The 18,942-nt window shown below is 43.5% G+C and overlaps 3 protein-coding genes across 3 annotated transcripts; all 3 read right to left on the bottom strand.

Moving 5' to 3' along the window:
- Positions 1–734: 734 nt before the first annotated feature.
- Positions 735–4,820, bottom strand: LOC124212229 (uncharacterized). Its single transcript, XM_046612108.2, has 2 exons — positions 1,524–4,820; positions 735–1,381 (listed from the first exon to the last, which is right to left on the bottom strand). The coding sequence occupies exons 1-2, from the start codon at positions 4,818–4,820 to the stop codon at positions 1,193–1,195; spliced, it is 3,486 nt and encodes a 1,161-aa protein (XP_046468064.2). The 3' UTR covers positions 735–1,192.
- Positions 4,821–4,871: 51 nt separating this feature from the next.
- On the bottom strand, positions 4,872–6,155 carry LOC138190368 (uncharacterized). Its single transcript, XM_069133150.1, has one exon. The coding sequence runs from the start codon at positions 6,153–6,155 to the stop codon at positions 4,872–4,874; it is 1,284 nt and encodes a 427-aa protein (XP_068989251.1).
- Positions 6,156–10,898: 4,743 nt separating this feature from the next.
- LOC138190367 (uncharacterized) lies at positions 10,899–18,700 on the bottom strand. Its single transcript, XM_069133149.1, has 2 exons — positions 18,560–18,700; positions 10,899–12,204 (listed from the first exon to the last, which is right to left on the bottom strand). Exon 2 carries the CDS (start codon positions 11,871–11,873, stop codon positions 10,899–10,901), a length of 975 nt encoding a protein of 324 aa, XP_068989250.1. The 5' UTR covers positions 11,874–12,204; positions 18,560–18,700.
- Positions 18,701–18,942: the final 242 nt, after the last annotated feature.

The raw sequence follows: 18,942 nt of genomic DNA, 5'->3' as shown, positions 1-18,942 counted from the left end.
ACTTTACACAACTTGAGTTTGACTGCCAATGAGCTGGTCCGGGACTGAAAATTTGAAGATGTTTCAGTAGCTGAAAAATGTTCAGGTGAGAAACATGTTTTGTCGGAAATTGACCACCAGGATTAATTCCCGTACTTCCCTTTCATCTTGAAATAAATACTTATAACAATTATTAATATGGGCAAGGTTAGGTATTTTAAATAAATCCACTCGGTTTGGGGGTCAATCAAGGATGGTTTATTACCCCAGAGGAGGAAAAACTCAGCAGGAACTGAGTAAAAACCTCCTCGAAATCGTGTCCAATGTATGTGAATGAATGTTAGATTTATGAGTGGATGTGTGCACTGGATGTATCTAGAGAGAGAATTGTGACGCTTCGAGTGACGACACAATAGGGGTGAGCTCAACCGCCTTACAAGATGCTAGCGTGAAAGCTAGTTACACGATAATTATCAAGGCGATAATTAATTCCCCAGTGGGAATACAAGAGAGAGATGGAACGGCCGAGAGGCGCTCCTTTAATGGCCGAGAGGCTCTATCTTTATGGCCGAGAGGCGCTATTTGAATGGCCGAGAGGCGCTATGTCATGGAGTGACGACGAGTGTCGACCCTCTTATGCCGCAGTGGCATTGTCTCAGTCATGTATCAACACGACCATCGTGACAAATACGACTTAGCGTCAGTTCAAATCAGAGATTCGAATTATAGGCTCACCAAATTGGAGAGGAGCCTGAGTGCTGTCTGGCTCACGCGTATCAAGCAACTGGCTGTGCCAGCACGTGTTGACCCGGCGTTTCTCCGACTTACCGTACTGCGCATGTCAGGTAGCCATTGTTTTCGAGTTCTGAACAGATTTGAAGGTGTCTGTCACACGTGATCACATAAGCGTATCCCAATACAAGTAACTCTGCCGTGTAGGCACGATACACACTCCCCCCGTTGCGAATGAGTGAGCAATGTAATGTGTGATCATGGTATTGTACGATTTAATGTGAGATACAGTTTATCAAATTCACAGATATTTGTTAAGAATTAATTGGTAAGGGACACAACAAAGTGACGTTTCGTTTGAACAACCCTTGTGCTGTTCTGACAGTGGCGACTCGTGCCACTCCATCATCCCCTGGATGGATTTCGACCACCACCCCCAATTGCCACCGCATACACGGTTGGTTTTTGTCCATGAGTAGTACTATCTGGTTGGTTGTGAGTTCACCCTGGGAAGAATGCCATTTCTAGCGGATTTGGAGCTCGTGGAGATACTCCAAGTACCAGCGCTTCCAAAAGTCCTGTCTGGCCTTGGTAATGAATTGCCACACGCTGAGTCGGTTATCTGGGACATCAGAAAAATCATCTTCAGGTAGCATGGTGAGAGGACGTCCTATTAAGATATGGGCAGGTGTCAGTGCAATAGGATCGTTAGGATCACTAGATAATGAGCACAGAGGTCGAGAATTAAGTACGGATTCAATTTGTATGGCTAAGGAATTTAATTCCTCAAAGGTAAGAAGTTGTTCCTTCACCACTCGTTTGAAGTGATGCTTAAATGACTTTACAGCCGCCTCCCAAATGCCCCCAAAGTGAGGAGAAAGTGGAGGGTTGAAGTGCCAAGTAATGTTTTTCCTCACAGCATACTCGTTTACTTGGTTATGATGCGATTGGGAGGTGAATAAGGAGTAAAGTTCTCGTAGTTGGTTATTCGCGCCCACAAAATTGGTACCGTTGTCCGAATAAACATGAGACGGGACACCTCGACGTCCAATGAACCTTCCGAAGGCACCCAGGAACCCGTCGGTGGTCAGATCGCTTACGATTTCGAGATGTACGGCCTTTGTCGCCATGCAAACGAATACACACCCGTATACCTTGATCTTGGTTCGATTTCTGAATTTTCGTTCTTTGATGAATAAGGGTCCGAAACAATCTACACCCGCATGTGAGAATGCGGCTGAATCCGTAACTCGTGCACTGGGCAGGTCTGCCATCTTTCCGTGCAGTAACACGGGACGATGTCGAACACATTCGACACATCGTCGGACAATTCGTCGTACTTGCCCCTTTCCATCTAGCAGCCAGAATCGGTGTCGAAGATTTGAGAGTGTGCTCTGGATACCGGAATGGAATGCATTCTTATGAGTCTCACGAATGATTAGATCAGTGACATGATGATGAGAAGGCAACAGAATCGGGTGTTTTTTGGTGAAAGAGATAGGTGCGTGTTTCAGACGTCCGCCAACTCGAAGCAGACCCTGTTGGTCGAGAAATGGATTGAGACATCGAAGTCGTAGGTTTTTCGTCTCGCCAGTTTCCTTGATCTGTTCAATTTCGTCGTGGAAATGTTCATTTTGAATCAGAGTTAGGATTCTTAGTTCAGTCAACGCTCTCTCCTCCACGCTCAAGAGTTTGTGTTTAAATTCACTGGAGTTGCGCATGCGCAGACAATAAGCGAGAGAATTCACGAGAGTTGAGTAAGAAGAAAAACGTTGAAAGATATCCAAGGTGGTGGATGACAAACAGGTGTTCTTCCTAACACCGGGAAGTTCCGATGGGGTCAATTGAATGGGAGTGGGCCACTTATCATGGTTTTGTGTGAGCCATGAAGGGCCCTCGAACCACATTTGATTGGTCAGGAACTCAGAGGGGAGTTGACCTCTGGATAAGCAATCAGCCGGATTGTCCTTGGTACGGACATGTCTCCATTCGATTTTGTCTCCAAGAGACTGGATTTCTGTGACGCGATTGGCTTCAAAGACCTTGAGAGACTCGGGCGATCTTTTGAGCCATTGGAGGACAATAGTAGAGTCAGACCAGAAGATAGTTTGCGATATAGGGAAATCAAAGGCCGGTAGTGCGTCTCGATACAAGCGTGAGAGTAGCTGTGCACCACACAGTTCTAGCTTCGGAATAGTCATATCCTTGATTGGGGCGACTCTCGTTTTTGAGCACGCCAACCGGACAATCATTTGTCCCTGTTGGTTCGTTGATCTTACATATAGACAAGCACCATAGCCAACCTGGCTTGCGTCGCAGAAGCCGTGTAGCTCAATCTCAGTTGGATTAGGAAGTATGAGATTGCGCTCGATAGAAAAGTCCCTGATGGATGGTAGCTGTTCCGCAAATTTGAGCCAGCGAGTGTGCAGTTCTTGTGGCACTGCCTCGTCCCAATGGACCTTAGATTTCCAACACTGTTGGATGATGGTTTTTGCAGCTAGTACCACCGGACCCAGCAGACCAATGGGATCGAAGATTTTCGCGATATCGGAGAGAATTGTTCGTTTAGTTATTTTTTGAGAGGCATCAATTGGACTGACAGTGTAGATGAAGCTATCGGTGAGTGAATTCCACGCAATTCCAAGAGTTTTCGAGATTGGATCGTTATTGATTGCACCATCCAAGTCCAGGGTTCTTTCGTCAAGGTTGTCAAGGGCATGTTGATGATTGGACGCCCATTGTCTAAGCTCGAAACCTCCCTTTCTTACGAGTTGAATGATCTCATCACGCAATTGGAGGATTTCAGTCAGGGAGTTGGCTCCAGTTAAGAGATTGTCGACATAAAAGTCTCGTTTCAAGACTTGAGAAGCCTTCGGAAAATTGTGAGCTTCATCGTCAGCAAGTCGATTCACTGTACGTGTCGCTAGAAATGGTGCAGCAGAGACACCGAAGGTAACTCGACGGAGTTCGTAAGTGCTGATAGTGTTGTTATGATAGTAGAGGATTCGTTGGAATTTGTGATGATCAGAGTGAACACAGATTTGGCGATACATCTGCGCAATATCTGAGGTCATAGCATAGACGTAAACACGGAAACGTAGGAGAATAGTGAAGAGGTTGTCTTGGATAGTGGGTCCGGTCAACAAGACGTCGTTCAGGGAGATACCCTTCTCGGATTTGGCAGAAGCGTCAAACACGACGCGCACCTTGGTAGTGGTGCTGGAAGCCTTAATCACTGGATGGTGAGGCATGTAATACCCGGGTTCATGGTCATCTAGGACGTGCACCATGTGACCAAGGTCAATATATTCCTGCATGACCTTGTAGTATTCAGCCTTGAGCTGCGCGTCAGCATTTAGCCTTCTTTGCAAGGACAGAAATCGTCGATAAGCTTGATTCTTCGAGTTTCCAAAATCTACGTCTTCAATGCGGAAAGGCAGTTGAACAACGTAACGTCCTTCTGCGTTACGAGTCGTGTATTGTTGGTAATGTTGTTCACATAGGGAATTGTCTAGGGATCTGGAACCCCTTGGGCCCGCGTCTTCAATCGTCCAGAACCTAGTTAATTGACTCGACAAATCTGTCAGTTGACAGGATACAGGTTGCAAGTTATTGTCGTCGTTAATTCCCCCAGCAACGATCCAGCCTAGTTGTGTTTTTTGTATGATTAGGTCGCAATCGTTTCGTGAAAGGTTGATTTGTCCAATGGACAGGAGAGATAGAGTGATTCCCGATCCAATGAGCACGTCTACTGTTTGTGGTATGTGAAATTGAGGATCAGCCAATTTAATGTTTTTAGGTAAGTGAATTTTGTCGCGCGGGAAGGTCTCACTTGGACTTATGTCTGCGATTTGGTTAACTGTTAAGAATGTTATTGGTCTTTTGAATTTATTATCGAGAGATTTACAAGTTACTTGAACAAGGTGTTTAGAGAAAGTTTGCATTCCATTAACTGCCCCGATGGGAAGTGAGCAAGTCTGCATTGGAAGTTTTAATTTCAGTGTTAGATTTTCCGTAATGAAATTGGCTGTTGCACAAGTGTCAAGTAAAGCACGAGCTTGTATGAATTTACCAGATGAGTCGCGCAGCTGTATGAGCGCGCTTATCATGAGTTGGAATCGCGGTGTTCGTAGGATCGTTGCGAGAGTGTGTGCGGCTAGTCAGGTTGTCGCGCTCTTGTCGGCGGCTGCAGTAGCAGGTGTTTGGATTCTTTGTGTATTGGTACCAGTGTGTTCATTAATTGTGTTTCGTGGATAATGTAACATGGTGTGATGGAATTTGTTACAGGTCTTGCATCTAATAGAGGTACAGGCCCCCTTGTGGTTCCGCATGCAGTTTTGGCAGAGTCGAGCTGATTTGACGAATTTAACTCGTTGATCAACTGTCAGTGTGTTAAAGTAAGGACATTTGTAAAGAGGATGAGAACCTTTGCAATGAGCACAGGTGCTAGAGATTGATGTTACAAGTGCTCGTGTTGTGTGTTCGGTCCTTTGGTATTTGCGAGGGTTGCCAGTTTGATCACGTCGTCGTTTGAATGAGTTAGTGTGTGATTCTGGTTTGCGTGAGCTAAGCCGGAAGGCTGTTTTTGTCACGAATTTACTAAAGAGTTCAAAGGTTGGAAGAATATTGTCATCGTCAAAGGTCTCCTCCCATTTATCTCTAATTTCTATTGGTAATTTAAGTTCAAGTATGCGCACCACAAATGCCTCGGTCGGTTTTGCCTTTAATGTATCTAAACAATTCAAGTGTTGGCGAGCTTCGTCTATGAGTTTAGTAAGATTTTCATTGGTCGGATTAGATATGGGATTGAGATGCAAGAGAGCATCGTAATGTTTATATGCTAGCGGACGTTCCTTCTGATAAGTATCAGTTAAAAGAGCCCAAGCCCTTTGATAGTTTTCTGCGCTTGCATCGAAAAGCGAGAGTTTGTGTGATGCTGTGCCGTGCAATGCTCCGCGGAGGTATATGAATTTGTCAATATCTTCAACGTCTTCACGTTTTTCCATCATAGTCTGGAACTTGTTTTTAAAAGAAAGCCAATTTTCAAAATTCCCGTCAAACTTGGGTATTTCAGTCGTGGGGAGTTTAGCACGACGGTGTGTATCAGTCGTTGTGTTATTATTGGTTGAGTTATTGAGTGTACCCTTGTTGAGCAAGTCTTCAGCCGCGGCTCTTGCTTGATTGGCATGTAATATTTTACTGGAGAGTTCGTAATAATTTGTGCGTAATTCTTCAGCGAGAACTACCTCTGGGTCCTCGGGCCTTGTCATTTCAAGCTTGTCGGCAAGTTTGTCATAGATTTTAAACCATTCTGCCAATTTATTAAAGCGCAAATTTGTTACTGCATGATTAGCTGTTTCGTCTTCGAATTCCCTTCGGATTGTTTCTATTTTCTTAGCAAGTGTCTCGCGTTTTGTGCTCAAGGGAATGTTTTTGGCGTCCATTTTGGGATAGTTTTATATAGTAATAATATAATATGAGAATCACTGATGTGATTTGGAAGAAAATTTGAATATTTAGAATTTGATTAACAAATAACGAAATAAACAATTGCACACGCGGTGACAATTATTGCACAGGTTAAATAAATGAATGTATGATCGAATAATATTATTTCCTGTTGATAGTAAGTTAATGTTGGAACTTATCTCTTGTCTTATTGCGTCCCACGATGCTGGTGGCAGGCGGTGGCGTCGTACTGCAGTTGACCTTCGATCTGTTGTAGATTCACTTGACACTCGTAAACCAGGGGTCGTGGGTTCATACCTCACAGGAGGCACCAAATGTTTTGTCGGAAATTGACCACCAGGATTAATTCCCGTACTTCCCTTTCATCTTGAAATAAATACTTATTACAATTATCAATATGGGCAAGGTTAGGTATTTTAAATAAATCCACTCGGTTTGGGGGTCAATCAAGGATGGTTTATTACCCCAGAGGAGGAAAAACTCAGCAGGAACTGAGTAAAAACCTCCTCGAAATCGTGTACAATGTATGTGAATGAATGTTAGATTTATGAGTGGATGTGTGCACTGGATGTATCTAGAGAGAGAATTGTGACGCTTCGAGTGAAGACACAATAGGGGTGAGCTCAACCGCCTTACAAGATGCTAGCGTGAAAGCTAGTTACACGATAATTATCAAGGCGATAATTAATTCCCCAGTGGGAATACAAGAGAGAGATGGAACGGCCGAGAGGCGCTCCTTTAATGGCCGAGAGGCTCTATCTTTATGGCCGAGAGGCGCTATTTGAATGGCCGAGAGGCGCTATGTCATGGAGTGACGACGAGTGTCGACCCTCTTATGCCGCAGTGGCATTGTCTCAGTTATGTATCAACACGACCATCGTGACAAATACGACTTAGCGTCAGTTCAAATCAGAGATTCGAATTATAGGCTCACCAAATTGGAGAGGAGCCTGAGTGCTGTCTGGCTCACGCGTATCAAGCAACTGGCTGTGCCAGCACGTGTTGACCCGGCGTTTCTCCGACTTACCGTACTGCGCATGTCAGGTAGCCATTGTTTTCGAGTTCTGAACAGATTTGAAGGTGTCTGTCACACGTGATCACATAAACGTATCCCAATACAAGTAACTCTGCCGTGTAGGCACGATACAAAACAAATTCGAAAGCTATTAAGCTGAGTTTGGAGATTTATGAGTAGTTGAATATGTTTTTAAAATCACTTGAAGTTTCCTCAATACTTTGAAATATATATCTAATTTTTTTTCGAACAAAAGAAGTGAATGAGTGTAATAAATTGAAAAAAATTTACGTTAGGTAGCAATTTGTATAAGGACTTACCGTTTCTTTTCTGACAAAGTATATAGTCGAAGACGCAAGACATTTTACACCACTTGAGTTTGACTGCCAATGAGCTGGTCCAGGACTTGCAGTCTTATATAACGAACCCTTGTGTTTATGTTTTGCAAACGTAAAAAATGTGATATCGTAGGGTGGTCCCCATGTTCACCGAATGTCGTTATCTTGATTCATGTAATTGTTCTGGTGCGTACCGCTCCACGCATCCGAACAGTCTCGCTCGTTGAACAAATCATCGTTATTAACAGTGGAAATTCAAAAATGGATAAAAGTCTGAAGTCAAAATATACGGCTTCTTAACAGAATTTTCCGTAACGGTCGTACTTGGTTATATGATAGATGTTTGACTCACTTTCAGATCAGAACTCACATACTTTTCCGATACTGCACAATCTGTCAGGTTACGATTCGCATTTTCTGACTAAAGCATTGGAACCTAAATTGACAGTCAAATTACTTACCAAGCAAAACTATGTTGTTCACTACCGCGTTTTGAAACAATGCTTAAAATTAGGCTTAAAATTACTCAAAATACACAGAGTTCTCAAATTCAGACAAACCCCGTGGCTCAAAAAATACATAGATTTGAATACCGATTTGCGCAAAAAATCTCACAACGAATTCGAGAAAAATTTTTACAAACTGATGAACAACGCAGTTTTTGGCAAAACAATGGAAAATGTTAGGAAGTATAGAGATGTCAGGCTGATCACGAAATAGGATGGAAGATACGGTGCTAGAGCTACCATAGCCAAACCCAATTTTCACAGCTGCACCGTTTTCGGCAAAGATATAATTGTCGTTGAAATGAGTAAGACGAAAGTCAAATTGAATAAACCATTGTATGCAGGTTTCTCTATCATGGATCTTTCAAAATCCGTTATTCACAATTTCCCTTATAATTACGTTGAAACGATATTTGAACATCAGACAAAATTAATGTATACCGACGCGGTTGGTTTAATGTACCACTTCACCGCCCCCCGATATTTGAGAATTTTGATCTAGAGACATAGGAAACTTTATACCATCATACCGTAGCACTGAGCTGAAATGCGGGGTGTGTATGTGAAGACACCACCTCGTAGTGGTACGTACTTGTTGATATTTACAGTCAAATTGATTATTTCGATCAACGGTCAACCACAGTCTTTGTCTTGGAAATTCAAAAATGGATTCGATTTGGAACTCTAAATACCAGAAGTATTGTCCAAAGTGGTAAATTTCTAAGACAAAGACTCTGGTTGACCGTTGATCGAAATAATCAATTTGACTGTGAATATTAACAAGTACGTACCACTACGAGGTGGTGTCTTCACATACACACCCCGCATTTCAGCTCAGTGCTACGGTATGATGGTATAAAGTTTCCTATGTCTCTAGATCAAAATTCTCAAATATCGGGGGGCGGTGAAGTGGTACATTAAACCAACCGCGTCGGTATACATTAATTTTGTCTGATGTTCATATATCGTTTCAACGTAATTATAAGGGAAATTGTGAATAAAGGATTTTGAAAGATCCATGATAGAGAAACCTGCATACAATGGTTTATTCAATTTGACTTTCGTCTTACTCATTTCAACGACAATTATATCTTTGCCGAAAACGGTGCAGCTGTGAAAATTGGGTTTGGCTATGGTAGCTCTAGCACCGTATCTTCCATCCCATTTCGTGATCAGCCTGACATCTCTATACTTCCTAACATTTTCCATTGTTTTGCCAAAAACTGCGTTGTTCATCAGTTTGTAAAAATTTTTCTCGAATTCGTTGTGAGATTTTTTGCGCAAATCGGTATTCAAATCTATGTATTTTTTGAGCCACGGGGTTTGTCTGAATTTGAGAACTCTGTGTATTTTGAGTAATTTTAAGCCTAATTTTAAGCATAGTTTCAAAACGCGGTAGTGAACAACATAGTTTTGCTTGGTAAGTAATTTGACTGTGAATTTAGGTTCCAATGCTTGAGTCAGAAAATGCGAATCGTAACCTGACAGATTATGCAGTATCGGAAAAGTATGTGAGTTCTGATCTGAAAGTGAGTCAAACATCTATCATATAACCAAGTACGACCGTTACGGAAAATTCTGTTAAGAAGCCGTATATTTTGACTTCAGACTTTTATCCATTTTTGAATTTCTACTGTTAATAACGATGATTTGTCCAACGAGCGAGACTGTTCGGATGCGTGGAGCGGTACGCACCAGAACAATTACATGAATCAAGATAACGACATTCGGTGAACATGGGGACCACCCTACGATATCACATTTTTTACGTTTGCAAAACATAAACACAAGGGTGTCATGCAAATATTGCGCAACGATTATATAGGTATTTATATGTTTATTCAAACAGAGAATTGAATGATGATTGATAACAAAAAATGGTAAAAGGAAGTGTTAACGTTATATTATATTGAATTAGACGTGCGTTACGCCTGGAAGCAGTATTGAGACTGCTCACACGGCCTCTCGCCGGGCTCGGCGACAGTGGATATGAAGTGCATAATCGCGTAATTTGAGCACTGCTGCCGATAAGAAAGCCAAGCGCATAAGGCGGGCTACGCTGCATGATAAATTTTGTATTCATCTAAATAATCCCCGGCATGTTCCTACGAGAGGATATTAACTGTTACATCTCATTAGAAATGTTCCAGCTCCATCACATCCCCCGACAAAGACAAAGGCGCGTCTCTGCGGCTTCTGATTTCTCGTAGGATTCTTTCGTTACTTTTAGCCTGTGTCTCAATCCTGCGTTTTAATTTCCTTCGTTCTACTACTTCCAAAGCAGAGGGATTCCTTTGGCAACAATATCCGGCGAACGCCGAGATATAGGTTGGCATATTAAATTTCCACAGCAAGAGTAGAATAGACAAGACGGATATCGTTCCAGAAACGGCAGCTATTGATGGGATCCCTATACCTTTGAAGTTAGCCCATGTATTGTTGACCCGAAGGGTCGCTTCGATATTCGCGAGGACACTCTCAAGGTCTAAAATGGCTTGTCCTTGATCCTTGAGGGTATCCAAGTTAATCACGTGATGCAATACAATTTCCCGGCCTGTTACAAATTTGTTTAGCGGGGAAATGGTATCTGCATGTATTTCTGTTAATTGAGAAGTCATATGTTCTACGATTAATTTGACTCGCGTTTTCAAAGTTTGAAGTTCGCAGCTCTGATTCGTGGTTATCAGGGATGGCTTGGTGATTTGAATAATAAAAGTCTGCATTGAAGCGCATGTTATGGTTACCTCAATTGGCTTCGAAGGTAAGATTATTTGTGATCCCTGCGTTCTTATGTAAGCAATATCTGTGACGAGAAAACGACTCAGGGTGCATCCTCGTGGTATGGGATCAGTTATTTTCTCACAAAAGTTTAATAGTATCGTTGTGATGTCCCACATCGCGGTAATCACCAATGAAATAATCGGTTATCTGTTTCAGTTGAGAAAATGTGACTTCTCTTATAAAATTCTTACGTACTAATTTCAAAGCATATGTTGGGTTAAGCGTTACATAAGTGTGATTTATTCTTACGGGTACCGGGGTATTCTGAATTATTACCCAAGGTTCCTTTTCTAAGTAAGGCACTGTGAGTATATAGATAAGTTTGCCTTTATCTGTGGTTATAGTTAAATCACTTATTTTAATAAACTTCTCGTAATTTTCCTCTTTAATAGGTATTAGTGTCTTTTTGTCATTGGCGTCGAAAGCTTGAAGAGCTGTCATAAGCTCCTTTGGAGTAAAAAGGGTGTTATCGATGATACCATGCCTTCCTAATTGCACGGCAGTCATTACCAGGTCGATCAGTCTTTGCAGTTCCTTAATTTCAAATAAACTTAGAGTTATAGCTTCCATGTATTCCTGATAAGCAAGCGTTTCGTTACCTTTTATTTTTAATGATTCTAATTGTCCCCATACAGTTTCCAAAGAGTGTTTAAGTTTGAGCTGATTTGTATTCAAGATATTAATTTGGACTTGATTGATGTGCAAGGACTTGGTTACCACAAGATTTAGAGTGTCCGTTACATTTTTCAGTGAGGCTAGATTCCCATTAATTATTTCCAAATCATCCGCGTCAGCAGTTCCATAGATTGATTTTTGGATTGTTCCTAAAAAGTTAAACATTCCTCTTTTCGGTCTGATGTTTGGCGTGAGATAACATTTCCTTAGGGGATACATTTCATTTGCCAGACCCGTCAGAAGGACGTGTTTTCCAAATACCGCCTCAGCTTCGCGCGAGGCTTCGTAAGTAACATCGCTCGACGCGAGCGCTTTCGGAGTACTTGTTTTGGTTCCGTGGGATTGAGATTCCCTTAATTTAGAGGGGCGGCGCGTCATTTAAAGAATAGGCGCACCCAAGTCTAAAATGACTTCCAAAATATTCTTGTGTGACGAGGCGCGGGCAAATTCTAAATCTAAAGCGTTCAGGGCGGACTGGGCGAGGGATCGCTGACCAGGGTTCCAATGGTCCAGATAGGTATCCCGTATCGTCTGGAGGCCTCCGAGTTTGTCGTGAATGTCGAGTAATGGTTTGGTGAACCCACTTGCGTCAATGGATTGGAATATCTTCCATCTTTCCTGGTACATGTATACTTTGCCCACTTCCTCCTGGAGTAAAGTCCCATTGATAACTGAGACATCGAAGTAGGCTAGGGACAGACTGCTACACCTATAACAAAAGAAACTAAGACTCTATTCCGTGGAGATCCAATCGTTACCCTGAACCAGTTTGAGTTTAATTCTAGGGATTGGATCGTTTTCCCTTGGTCCGGTGTCGTATTCGTAGTACGGTTTGGTATTATTCAGATGAGTCTTCCAATAAGACGCTGTGGAATCATCCGCGGTTTTCTTGTAAGTGATATTTCCTTTTTGTTCGTTGATCTCGACGACGACGAATGGTCCATTCCAAATCCTTTCCAAGGCGTTCTGTCGCGTATGGTTCTTGATCATCACTTTATCTCCCACTTGATATAAAGGAGTTTGTCGTCGTGTTCCTTGGTCCACTTGTTTTTGGTTCTTCTCTCTGGATTTGGTAAGCCAGACCAGAGCTTTCTCGAACCGTTCCTCCCATTTTCGTATCCACAACATTTTCTTACTAATCACGGTTTCCAATCGGTTTTCGCGGAAACCGTCAGGATTGTTGGCTTCGTGACAGAACATGAGGTTGTGAGGCGTTTCACCTGTTGATTGATGAACGGAAGTGTTATAGGCACGTGCCATTTCTATTGAAACCTTGTCCCAAGTGTGTATTCTCTCTTTGCAGGCAGTTCGAATATAGTCTTTCAAGACACTATGCATTCGTTCTATAGAGCCGTTCGACTGCGGGTGATATGCAGTTGTGGTGATATGTTTGATATTATAGTGTTCAAAAATGGAATCGGTCAGCTCGTTACAAAACTCCTTTCCCATGTCCGTCAGGATTACTTTGGGGCACCCGAAGTTACCTATCCAGTACTCTGATAGAGCCTTGATAACTTCTGTCGCGGTTTTGTTCGTAAGTGGGGCACATTTAATGAATTTAGTTATTGAATCCTGCATCGTGAGGATATATCGGTGTTTATTCCAAGATTCGACCAGAGGTCCGACGATATCTATTGAAATTTGATCGTTAGGTTTTTCAGCAAAGGTTTCGAAAAGAATAGCGGGTGATTTCATTTGTATCCTTTCCTTTTTATACATCTGACACGTGGGGCATGCCTGGATAAAGGAATTGATATCATTCTCCATACGTGACCATACGGCGGTTTCTTTTACTCGGTCAATTGTTTTTGCTAGGCCGAAGTGTCCATTGATGTCGTTGTGAGCGCTGGCCATGATTTCTTTCTGTTGCTGTTTGTTAGGCACATCCTTTCCTGTCAAGCAAAATGTTATGTCTGCACCTGAGTCCTGACGTATCCTCTTGAGATCTTCAATGATCGAATTGGTTTCTTCTTTGGTGGTTTTCTTAGGGTCAATCCAGAAGTATATCTTTTCGTACCTTTTCGGATGAATGTAGTTTCTGAGTTTCTCACGTCTATCAGTCTGATTCTTTGGTATAATCAGGGTGTTGTCAGAGGCATCCTTTTCTTCTAGGGTAATCTTCACCCATTTGCCGTCCTCCCCTTTTCGATTTCGGTTGGGAACGAGTTTGATGTGAGATTTTGTTCTGCCTGTTGTGAGTGATAATCTCTCGATGTCAATGTGGCGTGCGGCAATATGGTGGACCCACTTGGGATTCCTATCAATGGGTGTGATTTCGTATAGTCCCTTTTCCAATTCGGTGAGTTTTCCGAAGATCTCTTCCTTTGTGCGAAAGACTCTAGATAACTCATCCGCTACTACGTTACTTTTTCCCGAAACATGTTCTATCAGGAATGAGTATTCCTCCAATCTTAGTCTCCAACGCAGCAGGCGTTGACTGGGGTCTACGCAATTTTTCAGCCATACGAGTGCACGATGATCGGTGCGGATGATGAAGGGTTTATCCGGTGTATTGAGCAAATATACTCTAAGTCTCTTGACGGCCCATACAACAGCAAGCATCTCCTTCTCCGTCGTGCTGTAATTCCTTTCCGCATCATTCAGGGTTCGAGATAAGAAATATATGGGGTGGCCGTCTTGAGATAGTACCGCTCCAATTCCATCGATTGACGCGTCGGTGGTTACGACGTATTGTTTAGCTGGGTCTGATCTCACAAGTATCGGTGGTGTGACCAACTTTTCTTTCAGGGTTTTGATGGCTTCTTGGCAGGCTGCTGACCAATCCCATGGGGTGTCCTTTCTTGTTAACCTTGTCAATGGTTTCGCTAACATTGAATAGTTTTGTATGAACTCTCGGTAATACCCCGTCAAACCAAGGAAGGATCGAATCGTCTTAACGTTGACTGGAACGGGTAATTGTTGTATCGCTCTGGTCTTTTCCGGATCAGGTTTGCTTCCTTCGTCAGTGATGACATATCCGAGGTATCTCACTTCAGTTTTCATGAAGGCGCACTTCTCTGGCTGGAGTTTCAAGTTACATTGTCTTAAACGCTGAAATACGGTTCTTACATTTCGATGGTGTTCTTCCTCCGTTTCACCAAAAATTATTACGTCATCAATGTAGACGCAACAGATCTTCTGATTCAATCCTCTCAGCGCATCGTTCATCATGCGTTGGAAGGTCGCAGGAGCGTTCTGTAATCCGAAAGGCATTCGTTGGTATTCGAAATGCCCGTCGGGGGTTGAGAAGGCAGTGTATTTCTTGGAGTCAGTAGCCATGTTGATCTGGTGGAATCCTGCGGCCATGTGGACAGTAGTAAAGAACTTGGCCCTTCCCATGTGATCGAGTAAATCCTCGATTATTGGTATCGGATAAGAATCCTGAACGGTAAGTTCATTAATCTTCCTGAAATCGATCACAATTCTATACTTGGGCTTTCCGTCGGGGCCCGGTTTTTTGGGTACAACCCAAACTGGCGAGTTGTATGGCGACTCGGATTCCGTTATTATTCCTTGTTTCAACATTTTCTCAACTCCCTCTTTTACAACCTGCTGGTGCAGCTGTGGAGCACGGAAACTTTTCACATTTACAATGCGTTGAGGATCTGACAACTCAATGCGATGTTCAGTCATTGAAGTTCCATTGACCATGTCTTCCTCCTGTAAGGCAAAGATATCGCTGAAATCCTGAAGAATACTCCAAATTTCTTTCTGGTACTCCTCCGGTAGGTGTTTCAAGTCGACAGTATGTTGGAGCGCCTGCTCTCTTTCATCACGTGGTTGTTGCCATACACCCGGGGTCGACATACTCTTTACTCGGTGGACTTGGACGTTCTCCAGTCCGAGCTCGATGTCTTCGTCTTCAGCGGTGGTGATGATTCCATAAGCCGTACCATGATTGTTCGTGTGTACAATCTGCACCGGGATATTTTCCATAGGCATTCCATCTTTATAAACCATGCGTAACATGAGATCGAGATTCTTTTCGTCGGTATCGATGGCAATTTTGTTCACCGAATTTGGTTTAAATCGAATTTTTCGGTCGCTACTAAGGTGGTGTATCTTGTTCTTCAGGGTGAGCGTCGAGGCATTCAACTGGAAATCTCGCCTCCTCATAAACGGGTTTCCCATGATTCCATCTTCTTCCTCAGGCAGATAATCGTCTGGTATAATGACGAATTCGTCCTTTAGCCCCATGTGAGTTAGTACAGCAATTTCATTCGCGGAATTTAGCGCTTTGCCAGTCTTAAAGGAAATTTTGCGTTTGATAATTGGACAAATTTGTTTATCCGATGGATAAATAACCTTCCGTTTTATGAGGTTTATTGATGCACCTGTATCGACCATAAGGGCTACTCCTTGCTTTGTTTCTCCAAATTTTTATGACAGTACACTGTAGTAACCCCTGTGAAACTGAACATACACGGGCTCCTGTTGGCACTCGTCCGCTAGTTCGTCCTCCTGTCCCTTTATTTCCTCTTCCTCTGACTGGAGTTCCTCTGACGTGCAATTGACTTGGTCGTTGGGCGGTTTGTCTTTGAGGCTGGCGTTTTGAAAATTTGCTTCTCGCTTATTGCCGTTAGTATTAGGGCGTTGGTCGTTCTGTGGTCGGCGCGGAGCGTAGCAGTTCCGGCTGTAGTGTCCTCTGGTTCCGCAATTATGACATACTGCTTGTTTATGGGCGGTCCGATGTGTGTTACAGGTGTGGCATTCACATCTCTGGAGTTCTTTATCTTCATCTTGTTCCGCTTCATCGTGATGGTGGACAGACGCTGGTGGTCGAGGAGTTGACCTTGGCGAGTTCGTCGAGGTTCTTTGTTGTACCTGGAATCTTCGCGTATCTGATGCGCTGCCTGGCCCGTAAATTTGGGACTTGTTCCAAAACGTGGGTTTCGAGGCTGTGTCGTTACTGTTCATCAGCTGTTATTGATGCATTCGGAAATTCAATTCCTCGCCTTCGGCTTCTTTCGCGGCCTTCTGGGCTTCTAGTAACTTGAAGTACTGACGGTTTTTGACTTGATGGAATATCCTCGGATTAAGTCCGTACAGATAGTACTGGCACACTCTATTTTCGAGGTCTTGAAGATTAGGATCGATGTTCGCTCGTAGTTGTTGATTCGAGAAGGCAGCTACGAGGTCTTGGTAGATCTTATTGAATTTGAGATTGTAGGCGTCCACAGTGTCGCCCTTTTGGCCTGTTCTGCCAAGCTCCATTTCCAATGTGGTGGCACTTTTCTCGACAATAACGGCTGATCTTATGACTTCGAGTAAAGTTGGGATTGTACGAGGTCTCCTCTGGTTGATGGTCTTCTGAAGAGCTCCTCCTGTCTTCAAGCTGATTACCATGCTCAAAAACGGGAAACGTTGGGTTCGCATAACTACCATATCGGCGGCTTTTACTTGCATGATCCAAGCGTGTACGTCTTCGCCTGCTTTTCCTTCCAGTCTGCAATCAATCATCTTGATGGCTTGAAACGCGGGTAGGAAATCTTGGATCGCATAGGGCTCGTCCGCTGGGCGATTTGGTTCTCCGGGGTATCTTCCGGCAGCATCGGGGCGTAGGCTGACATCATTCAAGTAAGCTTCCGTTCGTGCATACGGGCCTGGGTCTCTTGGATTCCGAGGGGGAAACACGTCTCGGGGTGGCGCAGTTGCCGGTAGTTGAATTCTTGTTTGGTTTCTTCGCGCAAGTTCCTCAATGTTTCTCATTATCTCTTGCTGTTGGCGTAAAGCTTCGGGATCACTCAGCAACTGGGACATACTGAACGTCACAGTGTCCGGACGACGATGTGGTAAAGTAGCAGACATTTCCAAGGCTCTTCGAAGTTCATCCTCTTCTTGCTGTTCTAGACGACGACGCGGGACGTTGTTACGGGTATTGCTACCAGTACCTCGTGGGATTTCGTAATCCGTCGGACCATTGGGCCACTGTGGACTAGGCCTTGGTGTAAGGCGTACGTTCGGCATCCGTGATAAGCGTCGGCTTTCCTCGAGAACGCGTTGCAGTGTCGAATCCGTATCCGACAAGATATCATGGTTTACATTGGCTCGCGCGGTGGAGAATCGGTCGTTTTCTAATGAGCGATTTTGGTGAAGGGTCGGTATTGGCATCGCATTTATACCTTGATGGTCCGAGTCTGAATTGGCTGGGGAGCCCACCTCATTGATGCGCGGCGTCGGTGGCAGCAATCGGTTTTGAGCGAGCCCGTATAATGCCGAGTAACGTGGTGGGTTTGTTACGATTGAGGGAGCTATCTGAGAAGGACCTTCCACCTCCGATTCAACGAGACGCGCGGTATCTAGTTGAATTCGCGGTATCGCTCCGGTATGGTTTCCGGGCGGTTTCAAAATATTAGAAACATTCGGATCATCGCTAGTTGTTAAGCGATAATAGTTATTGATTGCTTCTCGATTGGTATTACTATTTGTAAGAGCTTCCTCTTGACGGTTTTCTTCGGTTAATTGGTTATTCGGTTGTTGCATTTCCTGAAACATTTGGTTGGTGACGCTTTCAAGCGTGTCTTCGGGACGCGGAACTGTTTCAGAGTTTCGATTTATTTCTACATTATTGCGACGAATGAAGTCGTGTTCACGGCGTTCTTGATTTCTCAATTGAATAAAACGGGTAACCTCTTTTATAGGCAAATCTTCGCGGCGAGCAAGTTGAGGCGCAGTTAACCTCTCTCCGTTTGATTGCTCTAGACCAAGACGGTATCTGCCCATTGCAGTTAAATCATTACGTTCGGTGGCTTCTTGTAGCCTATTCGCAAGCTGAGTCATTTGGTTTGTCAAATCCCAAAATCTCTCTTCAAACCGGGATTCAGAAGTGACGGATTGTCCATCTTCTGCAGTCTCAACAATAGTGGGAGGTACTGCCGATCTCCGGTCATTGTTTTCGTTCACGTCCATTGTGAATTTATTTTTTTAAATTTACCTTGAGTCAAGCTTTGACTTCATTTATTTGAATGATTCAAGTTTGACCATCAAATTCTTAGTTTCGATCACGATTTGTCCTTCGATAAGTTTATGGTGACTCGAGTAAGTAACAAAATGCTTGTACTTACGCTAGGAGTAGCCAAATTGAGGTGTGAAGCATCACACTCGAAGATCGTGGTAGCCGTCGGTACGAGGCTTCGATGTCCTGGAGTCTCTGACAGGCACCGGGGGCAAGAATATAAGAGCGGTTCGAGTCTCGATGTCCTTATTCTCACTTTACTTCACTTAGATGGTTTAAACGCGAAGTTTATTGTATCTAAGGAGTGCAGAATTTTATACTTGCTTCCTTTCCAATAAATACACAAGTTCACTATAGGAATTGTCCAGTGTAGAATCAGGCGGTCTACACTCAGTCCCTGGTTATCAAGCGGTCTACACGCAGTCCTTGATTGTCTACGCAAGGCGGCCTTTCACTCTATCCCTTGCTAGGTACAATTCGTAATAATCACTT

Source organism: Neodiprion pinetum, chromosome 2 (genome assembly GCF_021155775.2).
Source record: "Neodiprion pinetum isolate iyNeoPine1 chromosome 2, iyNeoPine1.2, whole genome shotgun sequence".
Lineage (NCBI taxonomy): Eukaryota > Metazoa > Arthropoda > Insecta > Hymenoptera > Diprionidae > Neodiprion > Neodiprion pinetum.
This window is presented reverse-complemented; position numbering and strand designations above follow the sequence as displayed.

Bases quoted from the DNA above. Each gene is read 5' to 3' on its own strand.
- LOC124212229 (XM_046612108.2), bottom strand. From the start codon at position 4,820: ATGATAAGCGCGCTCATACAGCTGCGCGACTCATCTGGTAAATTCATA. The intron at 1,382-1,523 runs GTGAAGGAACAA...ATATCTTAATAG, and splicing joins AGCATCACTTCAAACGAGTG to GACGTCCTCTCACCATGCTA.
- LOC138190367 (XM_069133149.1), bottom strand. From the start codon at position 11,873: ATGACGCGCCGCCCCTCTAAATTAAGGGAATCTCAATCCCACGGAACC.
- LOC138190368 (XM_069133150.1), bottom strand. From the start codon at position 6,155: ATGGACGCCAAAAACATTCCCTTGAGCACAAAACGCGAGACACTTGCT.